Raw genomic sequence first — 12,586 nt, 5'->3', positions numbered from 1 at the left:
CGAATCTTGCATCTTCCTGTTTCTTCCCGAAGGTATTGTCTTAGTAAACTTGTAATTTACCGTTCTTAATATTTACAGGAACTGCATTTGAAGGTTTTGTCAAAATGCATATATTATAGAGAGACAAATGTTTTTGTAGCCATCGCTAGATTTTGCGGACGACAGAAGAAAAACAGATTCAGAATTATATGCCTTCCATCGATTTCCATTCGCAAAACATCTCTTATTTCCGTGCATCATGCGTCATTTAATGGTATTCGGGATGAAAAAAAGGTAACTAACAGGAAGTATCGAATGAGTTGCTATTGGCAGCGGGGTGTCTTGCAATGCACCTCGCTTGTACACGGGGACATTGAAAATAACATAAGGGCGCTCAACCACCAGACAGCGACATCTGTGTGTGAGGTAAGATAACAAAAAGTATCCTTACTCGTATTCTTTATAATTTTTTACTATTTGTACTCCAATCCGTAGAGTCCGGGATTGTAGGAGACAGGATAAGTACGGTTGCATGGAGTATTCATCAACACACACAACGCTAGTGCTCGTGTAGGCTATCATATACGCGACGTAGTTTTGATGTGATTGACCTATGAAACGGTACCGGACGACAGCGGGACGTACATAGAGTACATCATATGAGTGCCTCTGTCATACTATGTTTGCGACAAGAGTGCCTAAATGTTGGTATTTCCCTAGTGAGAGCTGTTTATTACCGAAGTCGTTAAATTAAGGAAAATAAACTCAAAACTACTTTCAAACATGGGTTGTCTACCCGCCATTCCCGCATGTAGAACGCAACGTCACAGAAGAAACCTGACATTGTTCATGACGTCACATTACCATGACAAAGTGATACTTTGCCCTAGGGCATCGTGTGAAAAATATGAAGCCCGAAATGTTCGCCCTCGTAGGTAATAAATAGAGGATATTATATGAGTGTCCTTGTCATACCATGTTTACTACATGAGTGCCTAAATGTTGGTATTTCCAGAGCGAGAGCGAGGCAAGAGTGCTATATGCAAATGTGCACTCTCCTAACCAGCCATCATAATACCCCTGCTACAGGGCAAAAAGATAATGATTGGTTACATCTTACACAGTCCTTTCAGTATAATGTATATATTTCTTAACTTCTTCTTCACGATATGCTTAATGAACTGATGTACATTGAAAAGTGGTTTTAAACGTATCCAAATAAACAATATCTTTAGTAGCGATCAAAGCAAAACGATATTAGATATAGCTATTTCAAAGGCATGATAACTATAGTCACAAAATAGGTATGGTTACATTGTTACAAAATACCCTTTTTTAACATCGTTACCACACAAGACGTTTAGTCAGTTCCACATGTCGGTACAGGAGTCTTCACTTCCAACTCTTTGAAACGGTGCTACTGTAATTGAATACTCTACCCTTCGGATATCCAAAGTGGGCTATTTGAAGGTATGAAGGTGTCATATCTTTGCGTCTGATAGCTGTCCTTGCCAGCCTCTCCTGCTCCCTAGTGTGCTGGGAATAAGATTGGTATTAAATCAATTAAAGTTCACATTTCTATCATCAGAACATTTGTTTCATTATCTTTATACAAACAGTTCCACTGATTTGTTTTGGATGCGTGAACACGGCAGATAATTCCCCAAGTACATGACATACCGTGTTCAACAAACAGTTAACAAAGTGTAGTCCGCAAGAAGGATTTCATTCATCCCAGCCTCACTCATTCATCTAAACCTCATTCCCAACTCAACTGGAGTAAATGAAAACACACCTCAGCCACCGTTAGTGCCAAGCATTCATCCTTCTTCCAAGTTGCCACCAAAACCGGCACTAGAACGCACAGCCTATACATTTTTGGTACACGAAGATGCTGCAGACTCAAGTGATAAAGACGTGTACAGTCGATCATTTCATATCAGATACTTGTGTAGTGGCATCTGTTGACGTATTACTGATACGACTAGTCTTCACATTTTGATACCAGATACTGTGATACTGGTGTTGTATGTGACAGGAGGTGTGAATTATGTGGCACATTTTATATATATACATTTGGATTACAATCCCTCAAACTGAAAAGCGGGGTTAGCGGACAAATTGTTCAACCTGATTGATTGCGCCGTTCCACAGGAGATATTACTTTGTTGTATCCAGAGGGGTTGAGGGTTTTTTATGATGTCATGCCAGTGTATTTTATTACTCGTCATTTTTATCTGCATTGATCTATACATTGTTGTTTTATTAAACAATCGTAGAAGACATGTGCTTTCGTAGTTGGGTGAACGCTCCAGAATGAGTAGTCAAGATCACAAAAGAGACATGCATTTTGCCACGGTAGCTAAATATGTTAAACGCGTGCTGGCAATTTGGTGGAAGACTTTGGTTCCGGACGGTAGTCAACTCAGCCAAGCACTAGAATTCATGCTTAACACAGAAGTGTAATCCCAAATATAACATAAACTAAATGCCAAAAGAATGTGTCCCAAGACGAAAATGTTTATAAGAAAAATAACCAAATGTATTGAAGGAAAATTCATTTGTATTGGAAGGATGGATACCTCCGCTTCGTTTACAATGGTTCACACAGGTAAATAAAGCAAACTTATTAAATTTACAGAGGGATGATTCACCTTGGGGTCAAATGCCAGTTTCACAATTCAAATCACAGAATTCGTTATCGAGTTCAATGAACACTCCAGAATCCTGCTGTGGTCATTATGTTGTGTGCCCTCCTCGAGAGTGAATGCAAACATAAAGGCGACGTCTGATGACGTCATTGAGAATGTTCTGCCATTTCTAAAATACTGGTGTTCGTAAGGGGTCGTGGTTTTAAGGTGTCTTCCAAACGTCATGAAAACGTGGGCGTGAGACGCGGCCATATATTGACAATGACAATTATTTGACCCACATTTGAAATGCTTTTGGGTGCATGGAAAACATTCAGTTTCGTTTATGGAACCACTTCCCCAAAACATTATTTCAAAATTTAAATAGTGCACTTTTCTATGGTATTTAGTGTTGCATTCCACTTTGTAAAAGGCATTGTGTATTTAAAAAGAGAACGTATTTGAAACACAGAGTTTAAACTAATAAATCCACATTTCTGAGGGACTCGAACAATCTTTCTTGAAAGTCTGTTTCAGTAGAAGGGATATTCGCCGAGGTGTGTTAGATATTAATCTAACAAAAGCTTAAAACCGATAGGTGCACGTTTCGCTCTGCAGATAGTGGGGATAGTAAGCGTCGGGTAAACAATTAACAATAGACGTGCCTGTCTATTCCCCGCATTTGGGAGATTGTTCGGAGAGCGAGTCTTGGGGCTCTTATTATAGGAAATACGTTAGTTTAGTCATAATTATCAGGGCTGACTTGCCCTGTGCCCAGTCCTACTTAAGTATTGTCGAGTGTAATGTGACATTTACCTCACAGTTAACGAGAAAAGTTTCTTAAAAACATAACGTCGGTGACAGAATGTAATTACCTTGGACTTGAATTGTTTGATAGGCATGAAGAAATGCTAACACTGCCGTCAACTTTGTTTATCTTCTGCGTTTTGACAGATTTCGTCTGCTTCATTTGAGAGGACGCCGGGGAGGGTAGCGGATGATAAAATCATGTCTAACACTGCACAATTTTCACTTTTACTATTAATCTATTTTTGCATTGTCCAGCACGCAAGGGCCGTGGACGAAGATAAATGCGTGCGAAGCTTCCTCAATGACGCCGGTGACCTTAACCCTGACCGTTTCCAAGGTTACTGGTACGCCAGGTATTCCTTTCTTCCAAACCGTCCAGGGTTCCGCGCCATGGATACCCAGTCCATATATGTGTACATACCCGAGTCCAGGCTTTGGCACATAGCAGCTGGTAAGTAATGGCATGGTTTGTTGTTTATTGTTTGACGCCGCACTCAGCAATATTACATGGCGGCGGTCTGTGCAAACTCGAGTCTGGACCAGACAATCCAGCGATCTACATCATGAACATCCATCTGTGCAAATGAGATACGATGATAAGTCATTTCGCCTGACCACCCGATCCCATTAGTCTCCCCATAGTCGACCCACGACAAGACTAATTCTAACCCACAGGCCGACACAGTATCGTTCAGTACATCTCAATACTGTCAGAGCAACGCTCGTCACACCGAACCCTCTGGATCGATTGCCCGTATGGATACAATGAGCCAGTCAGTATCTGGTGTCACCTGCCACATTTGATTAGTTACCGATGTACCGATAGACCGCTGCAACATAGCTTGGTATTTGTTGACTGCCTATTTGGACACCCAAAACTCTCCTTTCTACCGAGGGACACTTGGGCGCCTGTGAGAACTATTCAGACGTAATATTGTATCGTTGAAATCGACCTTAAACCATATTTACTCGCTGTCAGATCGTTGGAACGCCACATACAGAGGTGAGAATATTTCATGAGAAGTGGAAAATCGTGACTTGATGTTCTAATCTAAATGTAGCTTCAGTTTAACACATCTTTCTATTATAAACCCCTTTTCATTAGTTTTCACATCTTCTTACGAAATGGTCTCAGATACTTCAAAAACAACGTAATCGTCGATGGTGGTTGTTAATTATCATGACTTACTGCATACCCTGATTAATACAATCTCTCCATCGTCTAAGGTAACATAATAGCCTGTTATGTCCTGTTTTATGTTGTATAAAGATACTATACCATACACAACCTCGTGGTGATTTCAGTTTCCACTATAAGTGTAGCTGGGATGAGTCGGGCATCTCGTTGCGCCTATAAGGTTATGGAGGATACGATGTAACCAGGGGATCAGGGGATCAGGGGATCAGGGGATCAGGCGTGCTGACTCGGGTGAGGCACATCATCATACCCCTACTGTGAAGATCCATGCTCGGGACATGGATGACATAACCACTGGATATCGTGTGGTCGAGTCTCATTTACAGACCGCCCTCATATGATATTGTTGCGTAGAGCGTTAAACAACAAGCAACTAGTAAAGCTACTCAATTACGTTATTAATATACAGCAGAGGAGACGTTATCACAAGTTACTGATCAAATAGGGCGATTTATCAAATAGTGGGTATGTCTTTTGTTAGGACATAGCGAACGGTTAAGGACGGAGCAGGTTCTCCGACGACTGAATATCATGTTAAAGAGAATTTCATGGTTATATAATTTGGAATGGCATCCCAAACATACACGCGTTATACCTCTATGAATACATCGTTTTCTTATGGTGTTTCCTTACAGAATAACATTAAAGGTTTTACAATACATGTTCTGGTATAGGAAATGATTTTGCTGAGTATGAAGCCATGGGCACGTGTGGGATTACTTCTGGAGCATCCATTGAATTGTGCTGCTGTGCTGTTGTGTAATTGCTAACATGAGTCGTATGGAAATTGTGTCGACAACTCATGAGCACGTGATGATTGGGCCATACATACTGAGTTTTTGTTTCTGTGACGTTCGTTTTCCAGGTTTGAGTATCGTTGACGGACTGTGTTATCGACGTGTCGTCAACGTCACCGTCGACAGTCCTGGAACGAGGCTGTTCAAGGAGTTCACCTATTTCCACCACGTCGTTGCCTCTGACTACGATAACTATGCTGTGGTCCTATTCTGCTGGGGAGTCAACTTTGCCGGCAAATGTGAGTACGGAGACATTCAAACCATCGTTCTCACCCGCTCCCCTCGCGACCTTCGAAGCAGTAACGTCTGGAGCAAGGTCACGGCCGACGTAAGTGACTGCGCAGACCCATCGCAATTGACGGACGTACTCCAGGAAAACATCTGCGCATGTCGAAATCCGGATGATTTCACTCTTGGACTGGGAAACACATGTCCCGACAGACTGACGGATGGCTGAACAATTACCGCGTCTTGCCTTCAGTTTGTATCATCCTGAATAAAGTTTGTCCTAGCTGGTTGATCTTCACTGAATACATGCACGAACGTCATTGGACACAGCACATGCCAGTGGCATATAAACGTTACTGTACGTGTATCAACCCCAGATGGTACATTGGATGTGCCAAGAATAAAAGGAAATCAGTGAGTGAGTGATTAATAAATCAGTCTTTACTGACCTTTGCCGTATCAGTGAAACAAACAAAACGTACATAAGGCAGTAAGCGGCACCACCAGTCATTGTACATCGGTAACTAATGCAGTCTGTAATTCGTTATCGTGGTCTTAATTGTATTATATGATCTGCAGCAAAGGAAAGGAGCGATTCTATCGGATGCTTATATAAATATTCTCTGCATGGAGAATGAGTGAGTACGGTTTTACGCCACCTTTAGCAATATTCCAGCAATATCATGGCGGAGGGCACCAGAAACAGGCTTCACATATTCCCCCATGTGGGGAATCGAACCCAAGTCTTCGGCGTGACGAACGCCTTAACCACTAGGCTACCCGTACGCCCCTGTCGACATCATGAGATCCATCTAAATTCCCGTAATAAAACGACATGCACATATAAAGTCACCATAAACTCCCTTTAGTCGAATCAATGTGCTACTGACCTAGATCTTTACAAGCGATGTGACACCAGTGGACTATAGAATTAACACTACAGGAATGACGTCCACAGGCTTCTGATCGAGAATCCCTCCAAGCGAAAGAAAATATGGAAGTTCATAGACTACATAACACAACACGTCCAAATGCATTTTCATTCAGAAAGAGTTCAGCTGCATGACTATTGCCTTCTCACATCATTGAGTAACCTGAAAAGAAGATAAAAATAATAATTAAACCCTCAAATAATCTCAAACATTATTGGGACACAATTAGGCTAACCAACAGAAAAGTGCAAATGATATCATTTTACGTTTGTAAACACATAAAGGTGGAATGCGTAATCTGTGAACAAAAATGATGGTGTGTTACACGATGAAAATGCAAGGGACAAGGTGTAACCTTCAGGCGTGGTATGTGGATGGGAGTATGCCTGTGTTAACCTTTAGCCACGCATGCTCAGTGTGTCAAGTGCTATAGACATAGTACACTCGGGCAGATCAGGTCACGTGTCTATCATCCTTGACTGATTGAGGTGTACAAAAACGTGTATAAATAGGAATAAGACGCTGTTGCCTTACACGTGCGCTGGGGCAGTGGAGGGAGGTAGTGTATCTCCAGACATACCCACGAATTGTTTGACCAAAGTAACGCTTCAAGTGGCTACTCCTGTCACATAAGTGTCTTTTGTTTGTTACTGAAAAGATTACCCATAATTCTGTTTTGAATGATCTGCGACAACAAATTTCAACTGAAATATGTTTACGGGTAATTAACAATACGCATGCGTCGGGCGTCTTTTGATGTTTTCACGTCGAGCTGATGAAAAGAGTACGAAGTCATGGAGTAATATACACAACAGTCACAGAGAAAACAGTTGGGATACACAAACAAACGTGAGTACTAATGTGACGTGACTTGTTTCATAGGCCTGAATTTAATGTATTTGTTATAAGAAATGTTTGAATATGATCAGAAGGAAATCGGTTGTCTATAGCCGTCGTGGCAGCTGTCACCCGTGCGGCGTGCCAATCACTGACTTCACGTGCAGTTTGGGAGATTCATTTTAAATGTTGGCCAGGTCGTATTGGATGTATTGATTTTTATATCATGTAAACGCTTCCACGTCGATTATTGAAATAATCATAACTGTCAGGCCGTTTGAAGATATTGCTCATATAGAACCTGTTTCGAATATGAAAGGATGTTGTTTCCCTAATCATGGCGTAATCAACACAAATCAGTTTGACAAGAAAGCGAGGAAAATGTCATATATTGTTGGTGAAACTGACAACGTTAACATCGGCGTCTACATCCCCGACATACGACGACGCTAACAAGGCATGTCAGTTGGAAAAGAGATCCTGGCTAGTATGAGGAAGACGCCACCAATGTCTAGAAACTTTTCAGATCGGGAATTTTGTTCAAGAGGCATTTTGAAGTTTTAAAACTAAGGATGGATAGCAATATATGGATGAGAAACATCTTTATTATATGAAAGCGGCGTTTAGGGATTCTAACACCTTGATAACGGTGGTTCACATGCTTAATAACCATCTCTATACACCGCAACTTTGCTCTCACTGAAATGAAGAAGCTGGCGATCCATAAATTGTTGTCCATCCTCGGAAATAATGAACTTCAATAACATGTTTGAATGTTGGAAACAATCCGAAATGAAATTGAACGCAAACGAAGAATTTGAGATAGGAAAACGCCCACTTTAGAGAAAGATATTCTAAACTAAATACTTCGTTGACAAATAAAGGTTCAGATCAGGCTGCAAAGCCGCGTCATTCATGGCATAGTGGGTGTGCTTGGACAAAGTTGACACCATCGACATCGAGCGAGCTCCTCGTTGGAAAAGTCAAGAAAGAATTGCGTGGTTCCTGTCCTACATGGATATCATAAACGTCACCGAACTCGCCGGAGGAAAATTTAAAAGACATGATATGCTCCATGTAGCTAACGGTAATATGGAGAGAAAGATACGAGCAATACCAGCTTATCCCTACATGGACAGTCACCGATATCCCTAGTCGGGTTATACTATGGTGAATACGTAAAGTATGCTCGTCCACTGCTAATGGCAACTATGTGTGAATCGCGTAAGATTGCAGCAATAGAACAGATTGTAACTAAACATATAAAAACGATTCCGTATTGACACGCTAAACTGACTTGTCCATTCTTTCTGAACTATTATTCTACACACGTCATTATTCGAGATAAAGAATACATAACGGAGTCATGTTCAAATATAGATCATATGCGATCATAATGTATATTCCATGGGCCATACGCTGAGTGAGCTATATGGCGGCGGTCTGTACATAATCGAGTCTGGACCAGACAATCCAGTGACCAACAACATGAGCATCGATCTGCGCAATTGGGAACCGCTGACATGTGTCAACCAAGTCAGCGAGTCTGACCACCCGATCCCGTTAGTCGCCTCTTACGACAAGCATGGGTTGCTGAAGGCCTATTCTACCCCGGGACCTTCACGGGTACCATACACTGAGAAATCAGCAGTTTGGTTGTCATGACAAACTCCATGCCGATATTCTAGGGTGCCCTAAGTGTAATAACACAAGTGAAGATGACCAACATTCCTCTGCGTCTGTCCATTTTACATGGAAATTAGAAATACAGAGATCCCCAGACGCCATTACATGTATCAATGATCAGCAGTATAGTAACTGTTCCGATATATTTGAAAGGAAACCTGGCCAGTAAATGTATCATAAATTTATTTAGACATCATAACACGTGTCCCATTTGTCCTTTGCATAACGGCAAAACATTGTCAAGTCATTATGAGTTGGAAAGTTGTCACTTTACAGCCGCTAACTTCAGGCATCCATGAAACTAATTTGAAAGCGCCTCTTGTCACTTTCTTCGAAATACTGTACATGCGCTAATCGAGAATGAAACAACCCTATTCGTTACCGCAACCCGTGTCATAAGCAAAATATATGGCTTGCAGATTTTTTAAATATTTTTTTTATTTTTATCAAATTAGACTTTGAGCATTGATTTTGAATAGCCACGAAGATCCGCTTAGAATTGGTCTCCAGTAAACCATGCTGGTCCAAACAGGCGATTAACGGGATCGGGTGGTCAGGCTCGCTGGCTTGGTGGACATCTGTCATTGTATCCCAACTGCGTAGATCGACGAGGTATGCTGTTGACTGTCTGGTCCAGACTCGATTATTTACAGACTGCTGCCACTGAGCCGTAATACCGAGGGCTGATTGCGGCGCTGAATGACAACTATCAACCAATTAATCTAAAAATTTAAGAAAAATACAAATCCATCTTTCAAAAAAGAAACCTTGCTTTTTTAAAGAAAAAACCCAAACAAAACAAACATGAGAACTTCTGATTTATGCGCTTTCAAGAACGCACCAAATTTCTCATTTTACAAACTTACATTTACACCCAAAATCTCATTAGTAAAGTGCCTTTGAGCATATGTAAGTTGCTAGTGTGGAAGTGCCCAGTAAGTGTTTAGTGGAATGGAAACATTCCACAAACCCACTGTGGTCGTTGAACAAGGGCCTCAGTCCCTATTAACTTTTTTTTCTCTATTTCGAGTGTTTTATTTAAATGTTACAGTCAGGGCAGCTTGACCAGTCCATCTTCCTGGACTCACCCGCCATGTTGACCCGCACAGGTTATACAGAAACAGGCTATGTTGCCGCGTACTTTGTGATATGGGTGGCTACCGTGAATGGATGTCTGCGTTCTTCCTCGCTCGTGGACAGGGGCAATGGGTGCAATGTCAGCTCTATCCCGACTCAGTCTGGATTCGACTCTGCAAGACTTGAGGGTCTGTGGTACGTTATCGGAATGAATCGTTTCTGGGTGCACAGTTTACCCACGTCCACTCAGCTATCGTCAACCACAGATGTAACGGTACGCTACAAGCTCCAAAAAGATGGACATCTTGAAATAAAAACAAGTAAGAATATATATCTCACTCACGCGAAATCGCAAACATTTTCTTTCATCTACTTTCCAGTAAATCCGTAATTTTAGAGACTATTTCACAATTACTTGCACATAATGATGAGACATGGACGACCCAGTCAATGTTTTTCATCACAGCCTTTCGGTTTAGAAAACCCGTGAGGATCCGGGCTAGAACTGGTCTTCAGAAACCCATAACTGTCGTGAGAAGAGTTGTATCCCTATGGCATACAGCGATGCTTATGATGTTGATCAGTGGCTTGCCTGAACCAAACGCGATTGTTTACAGACGGTCGACATAAAGCTGGAATATTGCTGAATAAACAGCTAACAATCACTCAATCAATCCTTTTTGAGAAAAACTTGGGTTCGTGTTCCAGATTAGCTCGGTTTACGATCACATGGTTTCACAGTATCATTGCCGAACTGATGCAGGTTGCCTTTACTACAATCTCAGTATAATTTGCAGACTTGACGCCGTCAAATTATTATTTTTTGCGTATCAAATCTGCGTCACACCTAAATTACTCCACTAGCTGAATATTTGGTTGAAATAATTTCCTACATGGACGAACATGGTAATTAGCGCTTCGCATGTTGGTGATCCGGTTTCTCACATTGGTTCAATTTGTGAAACCTTTTATATCATTGGCATTGTGACATGTTTGACATTTGTAAACATACGCCTCACCCTTGTAGAAGCATTTGCTTCAGCTAACAAATTAAAAGTGAAAGTTAAAAATGTAAAATTTAATCAGCTTGACCCAGGTATTCCAGACATGATTTGATCTTCTACGATTGTCTGAATGTGTGACTGTCACTGGCCAACCCTTGTGCCGCTACCCACATGTCACATTCCTTACAAGAGCAAGCCAATTACCAATGCTAACACCCTCAGCTTATAACAGGAGTGATACACCGGTTCTATTTACCCTACAGGTGCGGCCTTGTTTGGCGTGGTGTGCACATCCAATATGGCGACCGGAAGACAAGGAGACGACAGTCATCCGGGCAGGTTCACGGTGACCTTCAACTCGCAAATTGGACGGTTGCTAGGCGACCGAGCATACTGGATATTGACGACTGATTACGTCAATTACTTAGTGGTGTACAGTTGCTGGAAGACCCTCAGTGATGGTTCCTGTAATATCCACGACACTTACGTGTGGGTTTTAAGTCGAGAGCCCAAACCACTGAATAAACACTTCCAGTCATTGGTAGATAGCCACGTTGAAGAAGCATGTATTACTAAAGACGAAATATTGGAAGTGCCATTTACAAATAAATGTAAATAAGTACTTTAAAGAGAAGTGTCATTTCTTTAAAAAGGAGAATGTCTTTGCCGTGTGTCTATATTGCAAATTTCACATCAATTAAGTATAGATATCAAATGACATGTTTGTTGACGGAGATCAAATGTACTAAGTCAGCGAGTGTGACCACCTGATCCTGTTAGTCGCCTCTAACTCGAACCTTCAAAGGGTCTGAACATTAAGGCATCCTAGGGGGATGACTTTCAGAAATGCAAGTGAACATGTGCTTGCATGCACATGCACACGCACACACACACACACTCTCACAAAACTTTGTTTATCTGACCTGGATCATTTGACGGACTCCCTTTGAGTTACAGATCCTTACAACTCAGTCTTGACGGAGCCCGAGCAGACAACTCAAGACAGTCTCTCTTTACACTGGACTTGATGCAGAACATTGTGTTCGTTTGAGTCAAGCCAAGACTACCGGAAATGTTGAGAGCGAGTTAGTTGGATTTGAAATGAGTTGATACGGATTTCAGAGGGCACTGAATCTGCTCCTTTATTCCAAGGAACTTACTGCGTGTATGAAAGCAGTGACTATCTTGTCTTAAATATATAACTCATCGTCTTTGGCCCTCAAGTCAAGGTATCCCATCGAGAGTTTGCTTCTCGTGCCCTCAGACACATTGTATCACCTGGATTAATGTTAGTATCTATCCTTACACAGAGTATCATTCTTGGTTGTACCTCACAATATTCACTCTGCTTGTCACAGATAAGAAAGGTTAATCGATTTAAACTTTATTCTTTGAAATAATACAATTA

General features: G+C 41.5%; 2 protein-coding genes across 2 annotated transcripts; both read left to right on the top strand.

The window, feature by feature from the left end:
* The first annotated feature begins 3,617 nt into the window (after positions 1-3,617).
* LOC137297828 (uncharacterized) lies at positions 3,618-5,871 on the top strand. The gene is made up of 2 exons (XM_067829785.1): positions 3,618-3,870; positions 5,483-5,871. Exons 1-2 carry the CDS (start codon positions 3,618-3,620, stop codon positions 5,869-5,871), a joined length of 642 nt encoding a protein of 213 aa, XP_067685886.1.
* Positions 5,872-7,095: 1,224 nt separating this feature from the next.
* LOC137299048 (purpurin-like) lies at positions 7,096-11,797 on the top strand. The gene is made up of 3 exons (XM_067831526.1): positions 7,096-7,423; positions 10,149-10,494; positions 11,442-11,797. Exons 1-3 carry the CDS (start codon positions 7,331-7,333, stop codon positions 11,795-11,797), a joined length of 795 nt encoding a protein of 264 aa, XP_067687627.1. The 5' UTR covers positions 7,096-7,330.
* Positions 11,798-12,586: the final 789 nt, after the last annotated feature.

Source organism: Haliotis asinina, chromosome 10 (assembly GCF_037392515.1).
Source record: "Haliotis asinina isolate JCU_RB_2024 chromosome 10, JCU_Hal_asi_v2, whole genome shotgun sequence".
In the NCBI taxonomy this organism is placed as follows: Eukaryota; Metazoa; Mollusca; class Gastropoda; order Lepetellida; family Haliotidae; genus Haliotis; species Haliotis asinina.
Note: the sequence above shows the minus strand (reverse complement) of the source record. Positions and strands in the feature narration are given on the sequence as shown.

What these genes read in the sequence shown, in the direction of transcription:
- LOC137297828 (XM_067829785.1), top strand. Translation starts at nt 3,618, where the DNA reads ATGTCTAACACTGCACAATTTTCACTTTTACTATTAATCTATTTTTGC. An exon ending in GCTTTGGCACATAGCAGCTG is followed by an intron (nt 3,871 to 5,482) that starts GTAAGTAATGGC and finishes TTCGTTTTCCAG; the next exon opens with GTTTGAGTATCGTTGACGGA.
- LOC137299048 (XM_067831526.1), top strand. Translation starts at nt 7,331, where the DNA reads ATGTTTTCACGTCGAGCTGATGAAAAGAGTACGAAGTCATGGAGTAAT. An exon ending in GTTGGGATACACAAACAAAC is followed by an intron (nt 7,424 to 10,148) that starts GTGAGTACTAAT and finishes TAAATGTTACAG; the next exon opens with TCAGGGCAGCTTGACCAGTC. An exon ending in ACATCTTGAAATAAAAACAA is followed by an intron (nt 10,495 to 11,441) that starts GTAAGAATATAT and finishes TTTACCCTACAG; the next exon opens with GTGCGGCCTTGTTTGGCGTG.